This window comes from Scyliorhinus torazame, chromosome 3, assembly GCF_047496885.1.
Source record: "Scyliorhinus torazame isolate Kashiwa2021f chromosome 3, sScyTor2.1, whole genome shotgun sequence".
NCBI classification, from domain to species: domain Eukaryota; kingdom Metazoa; phylum Chordata; class Chondrichthyes; order Carcharhiniformes; family Scyliorhinidae; genus Scyliorhinus; species Scyliorhinus torazame.
Genome location: NC_092709.1, coordinates 132,084,413 through 132,104,064, shown reverse-complemented (window position 1 = coordinate 132,104,064; position 19,652 = coordinate 132,084,413). Strand labels below are relative to the sequence as shown.

At 43.4% G+C, this 19,652-nt stretch overlaps 1 protein-coding gene across 4 annotated transcripts in view; it reads right to left on the bottom strand.

Annotated features, from left to right (window-relative positions):
* anxa3a (annexin A3a) overlaps window positions 1-19,652 on the bottom strand; it is a 138,630-nt gene that overhangs the window by 11,274 nt on the left and 107,704 nt on the right. For all 4 annotated transcript variants that reach the window (XM_072496216.1, XM_072496217.1, XM_072496220.1 and 1 more), the window contains 5 exons: window positions 18,572-18,651; window positions 17,188-17,247; window positions 14,135-14,228; window positions 13,952-14,047; window positions 5,621-5,679 (listed from right to left, as the gene is read on the bottom strand). In XM_072496216.1, coding sequence (XP_072352317.1) covers window positions 5,621-5,679; window positions 13,952-14,047; window positions 14,135-14,228; window positions 17,188-17,247; window positions 18,572-18,651 — 389 coding nt within the window. The remainder of the gene's footprint in view (window positions 1-5,620; window positions 5,680-13,951; window positions 14,048-14,134; window positions 14,229-17,187; window positions 17,248-18,571; window positions 18,652-19,652) is intronic.

Here is a 19,652-nt window from a genome sequence, read left to right as displayed (position 1 = left end):
GGCGTCTTATCAGGATACAGTTATCTATCCACATGGCCTTTATCACGGCAAAGCAGTTTTCATGTTGCAGTGTCTCAAGATAAACAGCAGAATTGTAGATGAATTTACATTAGTTAAACATTTTGTGGAGAAAGTAGTCTTGCACCACTTCAGGTCTCCTGTTTCAAATAGTATGAAGCCAGTTTTTAAACTTTAAGATTAAACCATCTTTAATCTCCAGCATTAATGAATGCCTGCCTGCATCTTTGACAGAGTTCCAATTGATAGCAGGCTTCAGTGAAAAATGGGCGCTTCAAAATCGGAAATGTACTTTACACCCCAACAGATATTTGTTCCTTTCTTTTATTGAAAAAAATAGGAAAGAAAATCCAGTGGATTTAATACTGGCTGCTGATTTGTGTTTGTCTATTCTGTGCTGTTGCCTAAGACCAATGTTATTCCCTTAATTTTTGGAATTTTAACAATTACAATGCTTCAGCATAATAAGCACAAACAAAAAAAGAAATAAATTAAACTGAATTATGAAAGGATTAAAATGACACTATAGCATTGGCAGCAATGCCCTTGCACATTGCACTATTTTCGAATGGGCACTGAACATTTCTGTCGACCTGTTTCCAAACAGACACTTGGTGGGCTGCTGTCAAATTCCCCTCTCCTCAACTAAATAGAGTCAATAATCTATTTTAAATACATCTCTGTTCAATTGTGGAGAGATGAATTTCATGTGTGCATGTTAACATTCATAAGATAACATTGGCAACAGCAATTTCTCAGCTCATATATATAGCAAAATGGAAGTAATGCAATAGTAACTGGCTTAATTCTGTGTGTCTAACAGCCAAATGCTTGAAATATGATTAAAATTAATCAACATTAAAATCAAAAATACTTTAATCAAAGACAAAATGCATCGCACTGACTTAAGAGTTTGAACAAGGAATAAACTCACAAATCTTAGAAGCACTGATACAGATTTGCATTCCGAGGGTGGGCCAGAACAGCAAGCCATGCAATTTATACAAGATAAAGATCAATTCAAAACAACATGAAACAATAATTTGGGACAGAGAATGAACATTGCACAGGAAGAAAGAAAAGAGTCAAGTGCACTTGGACGAGTGATTGGGACAGGTACAAACAAGAATGCGTGAAGCATTCAAAATAAGATGAATGAACTATGGCACAAATAGAGATAAATGATTTAGATCTAAGTACCATTGTTCAGAGACATGACTACAAGGTGACTAAGTTTGGAAAATAAATATTGCAGTGTACATAGCATTTTGAAAAGACAATGGAAAAGGAAGAGGAGAGTCAAAATATAATCCTGAGAGTCAAAAGATGAAATAAGGACAATAGTGAGAAAAGACCTAGGCTCTAAAGATCACAAAATAGAGTCAGTTTGAGTAGAGATTAGGAACAATAATGGTCAGAATTCTGGAGGGAGTAGATTATTGGACCCGAGCGGTAGATATATTGTTGGACAGAGCATCAAGCAAAATATAATTGGAGCTTGTAAGAAATGCAATGTAATAGCAGTGGGGGAATTTAATAGTCATATAAATTGGACAAATCAAGTTGGCAAAAGTTGTCTTGAAGAGTTTGTAGAATATTTCATGGCAGTTTCCTGGAACAGTATTTGTGGAGCCAACTAAAGACAAGCTATTTTAGATCTAGTATTATGTAATAGGGCAAAATTAATTCATAATTTCATAGTTAAAGATCCTCTGGGAAAAAGTGATCATAATATGATTGCATTCCGTATTAAGTTTGAAAGCAACATACTTCAATGCCAAACAAGAAACCAAGCCAATTATGTAGATATGAGAGGAGAGCTGGCTAACGTTGATTCGGGTAATGAAACTATACGATATAGCTTTTAAAAAAGCAAACAGTAAACACTGAAAGATACAATTAAAAAATGTTAATGAAATATACTTTCCATTAAAAACAAAACTTAGCGTGAGATATCCATCTGTGGGTTACTCGGGAAGTGAAGTAGTATTAGAGTCATAAATGTTTACAGCATGGAAACAGGCCCTTCGGCCCAGCTTGTCCATGCCACCCAGTTTCTGTCTCTAAGCTACTCCCACTTGCCCACATTTGGCCCATATCCATCTATACCCACCCTGCCCATGTAACTGTCTAACTGCTTTTTAAAGGAAACAATTGTACCCGCCTCTACCACTGTCTCTGGCAGCCCGTTCCAGATGCTCTGTGTGAAAAGAATTCCCAGCTGGTCTCTTTTGTGTATCTCCTCTCTCACCTTAAACCTTTAGTTCTAGACTCCTCTACCTTTGGGAAAAGATGTTGACTATCTACCTTATCTATGCTCCTCATTATTTTATAGACCTCAAAAGCTCACCCCTAAGCCTCCTACGCTCCAATGAAAAATGTCCCAGCCTATCCATCCTCTCCTTATAACTCAGACCATCAAGTCCTGGTAGCATCCTTGCAAATCTCTTCTGCACTCTTTCCAGTTTAACAATATCCTTCCTATAATAGGGTGACCAGAACTGATTAAAAGTGACAAAAATGAGAGACAGTACGGTGGAGCAGTGGTTAGCACTGGGACTACGGCGCTGAGGACCCGGGTTCGAATCCCGGCCCTGGGTCGCTGTTCGTGTGGAGTTTGCACGTTCTCCCCGTGTCTGCGTGGGTTTCACCCCCACAACCCCAAGATGTCCTGGTTAGGTGGATTGGTCACGATAAATTGCCCCTTAATTGGAAAAAAAATAATTGGGTACTCCAAATTTTAAAAAGAGAGAGACAAAAATGTAGGGGTGTTTTAGAAACCAGCAATGGGTGACCAAACATGGATAAAAAGAGAAAAGAATAGAATATGAAAGCAAATTATCCAAAAATATAAAAACAGATTGTAAGAGCTTTCATAAGGGTATAAAGGGAATGTTGCTAAAGTAAACATTGATCACATAGAAGCAGAAATATGATATTATAGGAACCCAGGAAATAATAAAAATATTGAACAAATATTTGTGGCTGCTTTTACAGTTAAAGACACACATTAGACACCAACAATAGAAGGTAACCAAGAAACTAATAAAAGTGTGACATTTAAGGGAATTAATATCAGCAGAAAGTATTGAATAAACTTGAGACTAAAAGCTGAAAAATTCCCAGGATCTGATGGGCTACAACAACCTATGTCTCTAAATGAGGTAATTGTTGAGATAATGGAGCATTGGTTATGATTCTTCCAAATTCCCTAGATTCTGGAACAGTTCCTGCAGATTGGATGGTAGCAAATGTAATACTATATTCCAAAGATAAAATAGGGAAATAAGACATGGCATCACAAGTCAGGAGCATTCTGGAATCAATTATTAAAGATGTTTTAACAATCCACTTTAAAAATCATAGTTTGATCAGACAGAGAGAACATAGAAATTATGTCCGTGTGGAATTTGCACATTCTCTGTGTCTGCATCGGTCTCACCCCCACAAACTAAAGATAAACAGGGTAGGTGGATTGGCCACGCTAAATTGCCCCTTAATTGGAAAAAAAAGAATTGGGTACTCTTAAATTTTGACAAATTGTGATGGACATGGCCTAAGGTGATGAAACCTTTACGAACTAGATTTCTTTAGGATCTGATTTATGGTAAAACACCTGATTTCTAGTAAATAATAATGTGACCAGGTTGCCTGGGTGATAAACAATAGAGAGGGGGGCAACATAAATGAATTATTGCGATTATTTCTGTGTTCAAGCAAGTATATTTTTCGAATAAGCTGGCTGAAGAAGAGAAAACACTTCCCTCAGAGTTCAGTTGAAACCTAGTGCATAAGCTGAAAAGGTTAACATTTCTTGTTAACTCATGAACTCCTAATAGTGAGTTCGACTTCTGATATAGCCAAGCAGGGAGAAATAGAAAGCTTGAGATGCAAAACTCCAGGGTTAAAGAATATTAGAACCAGTGGCGCAGAGGTTAGCACAGCTGCCTCACAGCACCGAGGACCTGGGTTTGATTCCAACCCCGGGTCACTTCCATGTGGAGTTTGCACATTTTCCCCATGTCTGTATGGGTCTCACCCCCACAACCGTAAGATGTGCAGGATAGGTGGATTGGCCACACTAATTGCCTCTTGATTAAAAAAAGTTTGCTGATTATTGAGTTGCTGTTCGCATTCTTTAATCATAAAACAGATTTTTAAAAATAATATTATAACCATAAGGGTTCTAACCCAAGGTGGTGACACTTAAGATGCGAGAGACATCTGTGTTGAATGAGGAGTTTGTGACCATTAGATGGTTTGAGGACATTTGAAGAGACAACCTTGCTGGAAGTAAGAAGACCCAAAAAATCTCAAACTTTATACAAATCTGCAAAGTAGTACTGAGACCAAACCATTAATCTTCCAATTTTGACAGATATTTGACTTGGAGGTATAGAACAAAAGCAGATGTTTTTTTAAGGTGCGCGGGGCAAGGTTTAGAGGAGATGTACGAGGCAAGTCTTTTTACACAGAGGGTAGTGGGTGCCTAGAACTCGCTGCCGGAGGAGATGGTGGAAGCAGGGACGATAGTGACATTTAAGGGGCATCTTAACAAATACATGAATAGGATGGGAATAGAGCGATGCCGACCCAGGAAGTGTAAAAGATTTTAGTTTAGACGGGCAGCATGGGTGGCACAGGCTTGGAGGGCCGAAGGGCCTGTTCCTGTGCTGTACTTTTCTTTGTTCTTTGCTCAGATTTAAGGAGTTCCGTTTAGGCTATATGTAACTGATTTCTTTGTACTTCTGATGTATTTTACTGCAGAGATATTCATTGACTATTTAAGATAAAGTATAGTAAGTAGAACTCATATTCTTTGATTTTTGTGTAGTCATTTGTTGTTTTATTTAAACTGTAAACCTTATGGCATCATCTGGCTCGGCCAGCCCTGGCAGTTTCCCATGGTCCGCACCAATGCCCTCAATGATGCTCCTCAGTGACTGGGCATGCTCTGCAGTGCCTTGACAAATGCCCACCTGCGACTGGGACAAGCTCCGCAGCACCTCGGCCATGCCCATCTGAGAGCGGGAGATGTCACGCAGAACCTCATCAAGATCTGCCAGGTACTGAGTGATATCCCCCAGTGAGGTGGACATTCTGTCAAGGCCCTCAGTCTTTGGTTACTTAAAATAAACCAAAAGAAAAAACAATGTGGTAGTGATGAGTAAATTAACCAAACAAAAGGTTTCTTCAATCCATTTTGCAATTCAAATAACAACTTGCATTTATAGCACTATTAACCTAGTAAAAACAACTCCAGGGGCTTCACATGAGATTTATAAAATAAAAATTGACACCAAGTCACACAGGAGATATTTGGTTAAGACAAGTAGGTTGGTTTTAAGTCATGTCTTAAAGGAAGAAAATAATTTAGAAAGGTGGAGACATTCTGGAGGTTTGTCTGGCTGTAGGAGATTACGGAGAAAGGAAGGGATGAAACAATAGACAGATTTTAAAATTTCAAAATCAAATTTGCTAATCAAGTCCCGATGTGGGTCAGCAAGCATGGGGAGATGGATGAACTGGTGCATGTTCGAATACGAGCAGAAGAGGTTTTGAGAATCTTAAGGGTGTGGAGGGTATAACAATTCCAACATACCTTTACACTTTGGTGGATTCTTTCTGCAAAGTAGGCAGGCACAGACTTTGAACAATTAACTAAAAAAAAAGTAAAGAAAACAATCATTTAAGAGAATATCAAAACCCTGTCAATGATATATTTTTTCCTCTTTACCCTGCTCCATCTAACTGCACAGCCAAAATTAATAAAGCAATGAAGCATGCAAGTTCTTATGGTGGGAAATACAAGAACATACAGCCGGATTCTCCTGGTGGGGAGCCAAACTTCCTTTTACATGTGCTCCTGCACAACTAGAAAGCAAATTTAATACTCTGGTTTTTCCTCAGATCGTATAAATCTTTCACCTTTTTTAGAAAGTAAATCTATCCCAGTTTCCCACCTCTACTTGTAAGAAGGCACAAGAGATGACCACGTCAACAACAGTGTGAGAAAAGTACTGAGTGGTTTCATACCACTCAGAAGGAAGGCAAAATAAAATAATTTATAAAGTAAAGTAGGTTATAACCTTTAGGGAAGATTGAACAGGATGGGACTCATTTCTTTAGAAAAGAAAAAACTGAGTGGTAAACGAAGGAAGGTATTATCAGGAAACGGGTAGTTTTAAGTAATATATATTTGTATTTCTGGATATTAGAAATAAGTAAGTTTAATTTTGTGGTTCTGTATTTGAATAGGTTAATGACATCAATTTGGTTCAAAAACCTGTATGGTAAGGAGGGTTTACGACATGAAAGCAAACAGGACTTAAAGGAAAATTAGGTTGTTGCTTAGCAGCCAGGGAAGATCCAGGGATAGAAATTGTTTTTGAGTTAGTTTCAAGCTGAAATCAGGAGAAACTGGATAGGACCAGCACGCTGCAGAAAGCAGGCTTTCCCAAAGAAATCCAGAAACCAGGGAGTTAGGACAAAAAGAATGTCTCAGGAAGACAGGTAAACAAAGAACAAGAAGTTGAATAAGGTGCTTTTCATGTCATGGATCAGTCCAGCATTAGGTAGTAATCTGCCGAGTAACAGTAGTAACACAAATGTAACAATTTGCATGATGGAATGTGATCTGCCCAGCAACAGGCATCATGGGTCTGTATAGCAACAGGTAGAAATCTGTTCAGTGACAGCAGTAGAAAGACTACAAAAGGCATATGAGATGCAATTTTAAAAGTAACAAGATGCAGGTGACTAGACAAATAATATATAGCTGCCTCAGAAGCAGAAAGACACTTTACACCTATCAGTCAGAGAGACGAGTTTCACATCTAATGTTGTCTGTGATACCAATCTCAACTTTTAAAAAAAATATTTTTTATTCTCCTTTTTCACATTTTCTTTCAAATTTACACCCAACAATAAACAATAATCAGTAATAAATGTAATGTCAATCCCCATAACAATGATCCCATTCTCCCACCAAACCCAGACATTAGCCCGCAGTTAACATAAACAAATGGCAAAAAGGAATCAGGAATCACCCATAGTCACCATTAACACATACAGTCCCTCTCTCCCCAATCCTCCCAGTACCCCCCACCACCTAATGTTGGATGTGATCCAATTCTCGAAAGTTCATAATGAATAACGCGTATCAATTGTAGAACCCCTCCATCCTTCCCCTCAGTTCAAATCTGACCTTTTCAAGCGTCAAGAATTTCAGCAGGTACCCCCGCCATGCCAGGGCACAGGGTGGAGAGGTTCATCTCCACCCTAACAGGATCTGCCTTCGGGCGATCAACGAGGCAAAGGCTACAACATCTGACTCCGTGCCCGTTTCCAACCCTGGCTGATCCAACATCCCGAATATGGCCTCCCGAGGGCCCGGGTCCAGTTTCACGTGCACCACTATAGAGGTTACCCTAAACACCTTCTTCCAGTAATCCTCCAGCTTTGGACAGGACCAAAACATATGAACGTGGTTTGCAGGGTCCCCCCTGCAACGTTCACACACATCTTCTACCCCCTCAAAGAGCAAGCTCATCCTCTATACACCACCTTCAGCTGTATCAGTTCCAACCTCGCACACGAGGTGGAGGAGTTCACCCTCCGGAGCACCTCTCCCCAGAACCCCTCTTCCATACCCTCTCCCAACTCTTCCTCCCACTTTGCCTTGATCCCTTCTAGCGGCATCTTCTCCTCCTCCAAAATACCCCCTTCTCCAGTCCCCCTGTCGTCAACACCTCCTCCAGCAACTTGGAAGCCAGCTCTACTGGGAAGCTCTGTATCTCCTTTCTGACAAAGTCTCGAACCTGCATGTATTTAAATATTTCCCCCTGCTCCAACCCGCCCATACTTTGCTCCCAGCTCCTTCAAACCCGCAAAACGACCCCCAAGAAACAAATCTTTTAGTGTCCTAATTCCTTTCGCCTCTCATCTCTGAAAATTTCCATCCCACCTCCCTGGCTCAAATCTATGGTTCCCCCGAATCGGCATTTCCCTTGACCCTGCCCCCAACCCGAAGTGCTCTCAAAACTGCCTCCAAATTCTCAACAAAGCTATTACTACCGGACTCCCTGAGTATCTCCCCGGGGCCGTCGGGAGCGGCGCTGTGGCTAGCGCCTTCAATCCTGACCTCCTACCCAAACTCTCCTCCATTCTGACCCATTGTGATTTGACCCCTCTGACCCAGCTCCGTACATTCTCCACATTCGTCGCCCAGTAATAATACATCAGGTTCAGATGACACAAACCCCCTGCCTGCCTTCCTCTCTGCAGTAGCACCTTTTTAATTCTGGCCACCTTCCCTCTCCGTATGAACGGAGTCTACCTGTCTAAAAAATGCCTTTGGCAGGAAAATCGGCAGGCATTGAAAAATAAATAAGATTCACATCAGCACATTTATTTTAAACGCCTGTACCCGACCCGCCAGTCACAGAGGGAGACCATCCCACCTTGCCAGATCAGCTTTCAGTCTCCCCACCAAACTAGAAATGTTGTACCTACAGAGCCCCTCCCCAATCTCGAGCAACCTGCACCCCAAGGTATCTAAAGTGAGTCCCTGCCCTACGGAATGGCAACCCCCCCCACCCCTGGCTGAGACACCACAAAATATTCACTCTTGTCTAGATTTAATTTGTACCCCAGGAAAGACCCAAACACCCGAAGCAGCTCCAGTATTCCCCCTAATGACACACTTGGTTCCGACATGTATAATAATAAGTCATCGGCATATAAGGACACCCTATGCTCTATCTCCCTCCGCACTATCCCTTTCCATACCCCCAAACCTCTTACTGCGATGGCCAATGGTTCAGTTGTGAGTGCAAACAGCAGGGGGGACATAGGACATCCCTGCCTAGTCACACGGTGGAGAGGGAGGGAAGTATTCTGAGCTGATATTATTTGTGCGGTTGCTGGCCCTCTGCTCCTTAAATCTGGGTCCAATTCCAAACCGCTCCAGAACTGCCATCAAGTACTCCCGTTCTACCCGGTCAGATGCCTTCTCAGCGTCCAGTGCCACAACCACCTCTGTTTCCTTCCCCTCTGCCGGTGCCATAACGACGTTCAATACCCTTCTAACGTTTGAAAAGAGCTGTCTCCCTCTCACAAACCCCGTCTGATCTTCACCTATCACCTTCGGGAGGCACTCCTCCAGCCTACCTGCCAGTACCTTCGCCAATATCTTTGTGTCCAAGTTTAAAAGTGATATGGGCCTATACGACCCACACTCCGCCGGATCCTTATCTTTCTTAAGTAACAGGGAAATCGATGCCTGCCCCAAAGTTTGTGGTAACACCCCCTTTCCTATCGCCTCCTCAAACATCCCCAACATCAGTGATACCAGCTTGTTTTTGAATTTTTTAATAATATTCCATCGGAAACCCATCCGGCCCTGCCACCTTCCCCAACTGCATCCTGGCCAATCTGCAATCTAACAACCTGGAGCCTAGGCTAGCATCTAAGGCTTAGAGCCAAGATCATGCAGGAGCATTTGTAAAGGCAGTATAAATAACTTCGCTGGATCAGGAAAAGTCCTTTCCCAGACTTGACTGTGGCACTGTATTGTGTGGTAACTATAAGCTGGGTTTGATTTATAGATTTATTTACTTTGGATGTTTTTGGGATTAAGGGAAAGTCCTAAGGAGTTCAGGGATCATAGATAGAGTTTGGAACAATGGGTACATTCGACATAAACTGTGTGTGTTTCGTGATTCATAATCAACATTGTTCTAGAGTATTGCAGTCCTGTTCATGTATATTTGTCTTCTATTTAATTTAATAAATAGTCTTTCATAATTGTTACAATGGCTGGGCCGGTTATTCTCACTGGGCTTTCACTTGGCTCCTCACACCATTCCAAAAACAAAACAATACATCCCCACAAACTGATATTTCAAGGTGGGATATCCTCGCAGAGACCATCAGCGTGGTTCGTGACATCAGAAAAAGTCAAGTAAAAAGCAGAGTAAGTGCTCTAAAAGAGACTGCCGCAGGAACCAGATTTAAAGTTGGTGCGATGAGAAATCCATACAAGGAAAATCAGAATTTTGGTGATATCTTAATACAGCCTGTGAAGCAATAGTATTCTGTTAGCATTGCTGGGTATCTGTGAGATTGTGTGGAAGCTTGAATGCGCGTAACAGTTCAAGGCAGAGGAATACTGAAAGGGGAGATTGAAAATCCTGGAATTGGATCCTTAGTGAAGGCATACGAAAGAAAGCCTTGATTGGGAGAAAATTCCAAGTGTGTTTTCCGAGAATGGAGTTTGGAAATTCAAAGTCAGAATTCCAGTAAGACCGCTTGGCTCATAGTGTGACAAGCATCTGGGAGAATTTGATGAGAAATCCACAGAAGTTGTTTTGGGTGGCATCTGCCCCTTAGTTTCAGAGTGTGGTATGTCTGTACACAGTTGGCCTATTAGAACATAGAGCATACAGTGCAGAAGGAGGCCATTCGGCCCATCGAGTCTGCACCGACCCACTTAAGCCCTCATTTACACCCTATCCCCGTAACCCAATAACCCCTCCTAACCTTTTTGGTCACTAAGGGTAATTTATCATGGCCAATCCACCTAACCTGCACATCTTTGCACTGTGGAAGGAAACTGGAGCACCCTGAGGAATCCCACGCAGACACAGGAAGAACGTGCAGACTCTGCACAGACAGTGACAAAGCGGGGAATCGAACTTGGGATCCTGGCGCTGTGAAGCCACAGTGCTATCCACTTGTGTTACCATGCTGCCCTGGTTTATATGGACTGTGTACTTACTGAGAACTTAGAGTGTAAGATATACTACTTTGTAACTTGTGTTATTCTTATCTGTGTATATCTGTAAAGATAAAACTGGGGTGAAGGAGTAATGTATTATGGTTAATCTTTTCTTGTTTAATAAATGTTTTGTTCTTTTATTAAAAGTTAATTGGCAGTTCTGTGACTCTGTTGGTCCATGTCTCTGAACTAAAAATAAAAGTTACGGTCTGTCGAGCTGGACTTCCAGTCTGGGGCCTGACTGTCCAGTAGTATCAGCTGGGATCATAACCGTATTTAAAATTATGAAAGGGTTTAATAGGGTGTAGGCATAGAGAAAATGTTTCCAGTTGTGGATAAATCAAAAATTGGGGTCATAAATATCGGTTAGTCCCTAATAAATCCAACAGAGAATTCAAGAGAATGTTAGAGATATTAGAATTTGAGAGAGATTTTAGAATTTGGAACTTGCTAACAGCAGATGTATGGAGACGAACAGCACAGATGCATTCAAAGGTGAGATAATTAAACACATGAGGGAGAAATTGTGGAATGATATCATGATAGAAATAGTTTAAATAGGGTGTAGGAGACTCATGTAGAGCATACACCATGGCATTCTCCCGTTGGGCTGAATTGCCTGTGTTTGAAGCAATACGATGTAATTAATTCCCTCCAGGATCAGCATGGACAAATTCTGAAGCATTCCGAAGAACCTCAATGCAAGTCACACCATGTCTTCACTGTTCCATATCATGAGGTATTGGACAGCAATCATAGTTGCAGCCGAAGAATTCTATTAGACAAAACAAATTGATGTACGGACAGGAATCTTTCAGCAGGTTTTCACGGAAGGTAACTGACCTCTGAGAGACAGGTTAACAGATCATGCGGTGAATAGAATATGGATTGGCTGAACAAGTGACGTGCCACTTGGTCACTGTGGTCTCCTGGAACTTATATCGATCACTTTTGGGGGATCAGACAGAGGAGTTCCAGAATTATTGTCCTCTACTAAATTGTCTCTTAAAAATTAGATTTTGTATCTCTTCTGGAAAATGCCTTGCTGGTTGGTCAGAGCATTGCCCGTCACCATACTTTGTTGCAACATCATTGTCTAGGACAAGTCTGATGAATCAGTCATATGTTTACATGTTCAATTTGCCATGTGTCACCTCATCCCCAAAAGGGAGTTTACTGGTGAGGACACAGGGCTTGGAACTGCTCCAGTAAAACCAAGTTCTACTTCTAGTACCAAGCCCCAGCTGGGCAATGAGTCCTTTCTACTCATTCTCCAAACATCTCAATTTTGGGCCCTTTCTTTTCCTTTGTCCCTTAAAAAATGTATCATGAATACTTAAAGCAAAACCTGTATTGCAGCTTTTAAGCTCATCAGATAGATTTATTTTACGAAAACATAAGTTACTGTGCCACAACTAATCAAATTAGCTGTTCATTATTCTTTACACTCATACTGGATAAATGCTTTATTTCTTCATTATAACTGTTGTCACTCCCTTTTCCTTTTGTTCCATGATATCTCTGTCAGTTAATTTTGCTCACCCTCTCCCTATCCCAGTTTTCTTTCCTCCATTCAAATGGCATAAAATTAATCATATTTCTGCCCGCCTTCATTTCTGAAGAAGAGTCATATTTGATTCAAGATGTTGGGCGTAATTCTCCCATCCCGTTGGGCTTGGGACCGATTCCGTTACACCGGGAGCATTGCGGGAGAGACCAAAAACAGACTTTGAACCGAGCACGAGTCACCCAACCAGCAGGGCCTAGCGCGATCTGGATCCCACTTTCACTAGGCCAGATAATATTTAAATGAGATATTAGGCTAATTGAAATATGTACGGCCTGTTTGAAGCTGCATTCGCCCAGCGCCTGGGAATCACCGGCCGCAACAGCGAGGCCATACCCGGGCATGGATTAGTATTGGTCTCCACAAGACAGACCAGGCATGATGGCCACTCTGTGGGGCTCGGAGGCCATTGGACAGGGCAGAGGAGTGCGATCTTGGTTCTCTGGCAGTGCCAGCCTTGCACCATAGCAGTGCCAGGTTGGCACTGCCAGGGCAGTGCCCATGTGCCAGGGTGGCATTGCCAGACTGCCAGGGCAGTGCCAATGTGCCAGGATGTCAGGGGCAGCGCCCATGTACCAGGTTAACAGTGCCAAGGCTTGGAGCCAGAGGGGGGGGCGATGTCCATGAAAGGTGTGGGCATGATGGGTGGGGTCCTGCAATGGGAGGGCCTAAAGGTGGGAGGTCCTCAGCGACCCCATAGTGGGGTAGGCACACTTGTAGAGAGGGGGTGATGCCATGATGCCCGGAAGGATGGATGGGTTGGCAGCAGGGTAACTCTTATGCCTGAGTTGTGTGGTCTCACGATAATTTTCAGTGATGGGGGGAGATTGCTCCTCGGGGGTCAAGGGTATTGCCCATGTCTGCGGGGCGAGGGTTGTCACATTGTCCATGGGTGGGGTGGGGAGGGGACCCTGAACCTCAACCTCACTTTACTATTCGAGCACTCTTTCAAAAGAACGCTTTGATCTCAGAGGAGCCGGGGCTGGTTTAGCACAGGGCTAAATAGCTGGCTTTTAAAGCAGACCAAAGGAGGCCAGCAGCACGGTTCAATTCCCGTACCGGCCTCCCCGAACAGACACCGGAATGTGGCGACTAGGGGCTTTTCACAGTAACTTCATTTGAAGCCTACTTGTGACAATAAGCGATTTTCATTTAATTTTTTTTTTCTGGCTGGCCCCCCTCCAAGTGTGGGATTGACCGGTGGGGAACTCCCCAAGCTCCAATGAACTGACAAAGGATGGGTGAATACAGGTCTGGATCTCACCCAAAAAGTTGACAGGAAACACCCTGCCAAACTCGCCCAAAATGACACTTAGTTGCACCCGTTAACTGTATCTCTCCATTGATGCTTCCAGAGCAGCTGAGCATTTCCAACTCACACCAATGACACGAAGTAAGAAGTGAAGAATTTCCTGATCAGCCATGTGATGGAGAGAACATTGGAGCTTCTACCATCACTAACCATAACTCCAGACCACAACATGCATGTTAAAAGTGCACTTTGTTGCAGCAACGGGGACTCCCGGAGTGAACTGTAACACACTACCACCGAATGTTCAAAAGATTGAATATGCCATTCCACTTACCCATTGTCATCATCAAACTCTTCAGATCCCCAGACATTTCGCTCTTAATGCTGTCTTCTATGGTTTTGTTAGTAACTGCTTTGTACTCGTCAAATGCTAACAAAAGAATTTCAAACACATTAATTCTTTCTGTTCATATTTTGGAGGGAAATTTAAAAAAACAGTTTCAAACAGTTATCTTACTTATTTGTAACTGAATAGGGCTCCTTAAGCACAAGACTTCTATGAATTTAGCTTCATCTGTGCCCAGTCTCTTCTCACCAGCCTTGTAAAGCGCCTATAAAATACAATAGAACAGTTACATAAACACAATAGAACAGTTACATAAACAATCTCAATTGCAGTTGTTGCAAAGTGTATACATTGGAAGGAGCAGCCTTCATGAAATGCATGGCTTTTGCAATTTCACATTTATCATCAAGGGAACAGCAAATGTACTTTGTTGGATTGAGCAACAAGGGTAAATTTGTCATCTGTTGAAAACTGACACTGCATATTTTATTTATATAACGAATGTTAATGAAATTGTTGAAAGAAATGGGTTTGAAAGATGAACTTGCAGTGTTATTAATTACAGAGAGAAAAATGTATTGAGTACCTACGTATACCAATAACATTTTTTGTGGGCAAAATATAAGGCAAGCAAATTGAGATGGTTGCAGAGATGTAAAATTGAACAGGAAAGCAAGGCTGAGGCAAACTTGCATATGAGATTTTGTGTGATTGCTTTTCCAATATTCTTGCCCGCTAGCTGAAGATGTCATCCACAGTAATTCAGTTTATGTATTGTATTGACATGCTCCTTCTCTTACTTGTAAAAAAGGAGTACATATGAGCTTTGATGAATCAAGGATGATTCGCTCAATGATCAATGATGAACCATCTGAGGAGTTAATTGACATGGCATTCCCTGCAGTTGGCAACATCATCATCATTACAGAAAAGCACAAAGCACACTCCTTCTGCTTCTTAATTCCATACCAGGTGCAAAGATTATGGGCGGGATTCTCAAATCCCGTGGCAGAGTGTCCACGCTCTCGTAAACGCCGTCGCGTTTTACGATGGCGTGAACGGGCCGCTCCCATGTCTAATTCTGGCCCCTACAGGGGGCCAGCATGGCGCTGGAGCGGTTTGCGCCACTCCAGCTGCAGATCCCGGCGCGAACTGTGCGCCGCGGGATCCGCGCATGCGTAGTTGCGCCTCCTTCAACGTGCCGGCCCGGACCCAACATGGCGCATGGCTACAGAGGCTGGCGACTAGGAAAGGAGGCCCCCAGCCACAGAGGCCGGCCCGCCAATCGGTGGGTCCTGATCGCGGGCCAGTCCACATCTGAGGACTCCCCTCCCCCCCCCGGGGTCAGGACCCCCCCCAACAGGCCGCCACCCGACCCTTACACGCCGCGGTCCCGCCGGCCCAGAGCAGGTTAGAACGGCGCCGGCGGGACTCGGCTCTTTTTCTACGGCCGCTCGGCCCATCCGGCCTTGAGAATCGGCGGGCAGGCTGCGTAGAGCAGCCCGTGACCGGCGCCGCGCCAACCACGCCGGCACCAATAGCGCCGATTCTCCACACTGTGGAGAATCACGTGCCGGCGTCGGGGCGGCGTGGCCCGTTTGCGGGGATTCTCCGACCCGGCGCAGGGCTGGAAGAATCCCACCCTATACTTCTGAAGTGAGAAAATGTATGTTTTCCTGGAAGATCAATAAAGCAAAGTAAAGTAATCTTTATTGGCACAAATAGGCTTACATTAACACTACAATGAAGTTACGGTGAAAATCCCCTAGTCGCCACATTCTGGCACCTCTTCGGGGACACAGAGGGAGAATTCAGAATGTCCAATTCACCTGACAGCACATCTTTCGGGACTTGTGGGTGGAAACCGGAGCACCCAGAGGAAACCCACGCAGACACAGGGAAAATGTGCAGAATCGATACAGACAGTGACCCAAGCCGGGAATCGAACCTGGGACCCTGGCACTGTGAAGCAACAGTGCTACCCACTGTGCTACCATTCTGCCCATGGTAGCATGCAATAAGTGCAACAGCAGGTGTATTCACATATTATGGAAATTTAAAAAAAATGTATTTTATTATTTATTGCTAACATGTATCAAAAGAGGTTACACATATTATGGAACTTGGCAACTGGTATATAGAGCAATAGAATTTACTGTGCAGAAGGAGGCCATTCGGCCCATAGAGTCTGCCCCAGCCCTCGGAAAGAGTACCCTACCTAAGCCCGTACCTCACCCTATCCCCGTAACCCCACCCAAGCTTTTTTGGACACTAAGGGCAATTTAGCATAGCTAATCCAACTAACCTGCACATCTTTGGACTGTGGGCGCTCCCTGGGAGGAAACCAGAGAACCCGGAGGAAAGCCACGCAGACACGGGAGAACGTGCAGACTCCGCACAGACAGTCACCTGAGGTTAGAATTGAACCCGGGTCCCTGGAGCTGTGAGGAAGCAGTGCTAACCACTGTGCCACCATTCTGCTCTTATCTTATTCTTCTTTGAGATATTCAACAATAGCAATGCAAAAGCACGAGTGTTATTGAGATTGTTGTTAAATAAGTTTTGTATTAGAGGGACATACTTAAAGGGAGATTTCAAAATCACCTGTTGGATTTTTAAAAAATACACTTATTTGAATTCAAAAATTTCAATATTAACTGAATTTAAAGAGCTAAAGTTGAAACTAAATTTTAAGAGTCAATCTGATTGTCTGCTTTCAATAATAAATGACCCTGAGTAAATGTTCCTGGTCTGAGATATTGTTGGTGTTTAATAGAAATCGGTTTCATGTTCATTGCAATTTCTTTGAAGACTGTGGCCAATGGTTTATGACCCAGTTTATGACCAAATTAGAAATCAGGATTTGATAAATGCTGCACCTATATCTAATTATTTATTGGTAAAATCACATAAGTTCCCAATTCCATTAAATGAAAAAAAATAACATTTCCTTTTGTTTCACTGTTAACTTTTGAGTGCTATTTTTCCATGGTCTGATCTCTTGTTTGCAATATCATATACAGCAAAAACATCTGCAAAAAACGGTCAGTTTGCGTGTTGTAGAGGCTCTAACCACATTTCAAAACTGACTCCTGTGAAGCTCCATTGCCTGTGCATTCATTTTGGAGAATGTACTGATGCAACTTGTGTAATTATGGCTCCAGGAGCATACCAGCAGCATCATAGTAATTACCCATCACCAAATCAGTAAAAAAAAAACATACCTGGGCATCACTCTTAAAAAGTCTTTCATCCACAACCTGACAGTTTTCATCCCTCCGAGCCTAGTAGTAAACAAAAAATTAAAAGTTCACATTACGACTGATCACATATCAATGCTGATTAGACTCATACCGATTTCCTCATTATGCTATCTTAATGCAAGTATTTAACTCTTTTATTCTGTAGCTCAGTCCTATAAAAATGGTTCCCTTTCAATTCTGATCAAGGTAACCCCCCCCCCCCCCCCCCCCCCCCCCCAAAGAAATGCTGCATTTTTTTCAGATGCTGATGGACTGCCTGTATATTTTCCAGGATTTATATATTTTTGCTTTAGGAATGAATTATCTAGAAAATTCAAAGAGCTAGAACAAGCCTGGGTTGTGACCATGGGCAGGATTCTCTGTAGCCCCACGCCGAAAGCGTTTGGCGCGGGGGCAGTGAATAACGTTTATGCCCGAATCAGGCCTGGCACCGTTCCCACATTTCTCCAGTTCCCGGAGAATCGCTCGTGGCACGGCTTTGGGGGGGGGGGGGGGGGGGGGGGGGGGGGGGCATTGGCAGAGGCACTCCCAGCGATACACTGCTCCTGATGGGCCGAGTTCCCGACGGCGTGGTTCTAACCACGTCTGGCCGGTCGGGACTCTCGCGCGGCGGCTACGGACTGAGTCCGCGGCCGCCCTGGTGAGGGGTGGGGGGAATCAAGCACCCAGGGGGCCTTATGGCCGACAGGGGCGGCGATCGGGTGGGTCAGATGGAGCGGCATGGGGAAGATCGGTGGGACCTTGTTTGTTGGTCCAGGTCCGCCGGCTGAGTCCGCCATCGCGTTCGGCACGGCCGCTAGAGGCGTGCGCATGTGCGGACTCGGAACTGGAAGTGAGGGGTCCCGTATCCGCAGCCATAGCTGTGTGAATCACTCCGGGTCCCTGCCAGCCCCCTGAAGGTAAGTGAATTGCTCTTTATTTTTTCAGGAAAGTCTGCAGTTAAACGCCAGTGTTTTTACGCCGGCGTGGGAACATAGCCCCATTTGTGGAGAATCCAGCCCCATAGGTTTCCTAGCCCATGGCAAAGTACAATATCATGCTATTAAAAACTGGGTTAGCCTTTAAGATAACAAAGCATGGCTGCGTGATGCCCCAAAGATAGCATAACAGTGACTGCACTTCAAAGTAATCCACATTTTTAAAATACTTTGAGCATCCTGAGGATAAGCTAAAGTGCTGCATAACTATAATCTAATTTGTTTCAAAGTCATCCACGTTGTACTAGCAGATTGTCCATTTTCAATAAAATGCACATGACATACTCAAAAGGAAAAATACATTCCATACTGGGGATAATGGGACAAGGTGAATTGAAATGTCTGGAAAGAATTATTTGATGAGATACCTCCAGCAAGATGAGTAAAGCCTTTCTAAAATCCCCAGATGTTTCTGCAGCAATATCCTTTGCCAAGGCCTTCTTAAATTCTAGAACGAAAATAATTATGAAGAAAAATGTTAATATTTTGCTCCCAAGAAATACAGAAAAATATTTTAAATTGAACTTTGGTACTAATGAAGGAGCTAGTACACCTAGAAATTATGAGATCACTGGATAATAATTAAATTATTTTAAAATAAAAACTTTGAATCAAGTAAGGAGAACAATAAATTAAGGGGAATTAAAGTGATATATCTAATAGATATAGATATCAAAATGCTTACCTTTTAAACATTAATAATTAACACAATTAGATGGGTCTCATAAACAACGTGCACTCTTTTTTTAATAAACAATTTTATTGAGGTATTTTTGGCATGTAAAACAATGACATTGTATAGCACTGTACAAAAAAGAAAAGCAAATAACGCACAGTACAAACCACAACTCCATTCTCGCAAGGACATGAATGGCAATGAATGGCTGCCACCTCATAGTGAACCTCTCAAGGTGAACTTAACTTTCTCTAGACCGAGAAAGCTTGCCATGTCTGATAGCCATACTTCGGTCTTTGGGGGCCTTGAGTCCCTCCATGCCAACAGTATTCGTCGCCGGGCTACCAGGGAAGCAAAGGCCAAGATATCGGCCTCCTTCTCCTCCTGGACTCCCTGTCCTCCGACACCCCAAAGATTGCCACCTCAGGACTCATTACCACCCCAGTTTTCAAAACCCGGGACATGATGTTCACGAATCCCTGCCAGTACCCCCTGAGTTTAGGGCACGACCAGAACATGTGCACGTGATTAGCCGGCCCACCGGCGCATCTGGCACACTTGTCCGCCAGCCCGAAGAATTTACTCATCCGGGTCACCGTCATGTGGGCCCGGTGCACGACCGTCATGTGGGCCCGGTGCACGACCGTCATGTGGGCCCGGGCCACGACCTTAAACTGGATCAGACTGAGCCTAGCACATGTTGCGGTCATGTTTCCTCTGCTCAGAGCTTCTGCCCAAATACTGTCCTCCAACTCCGCCCCGAGCTCCTCTTC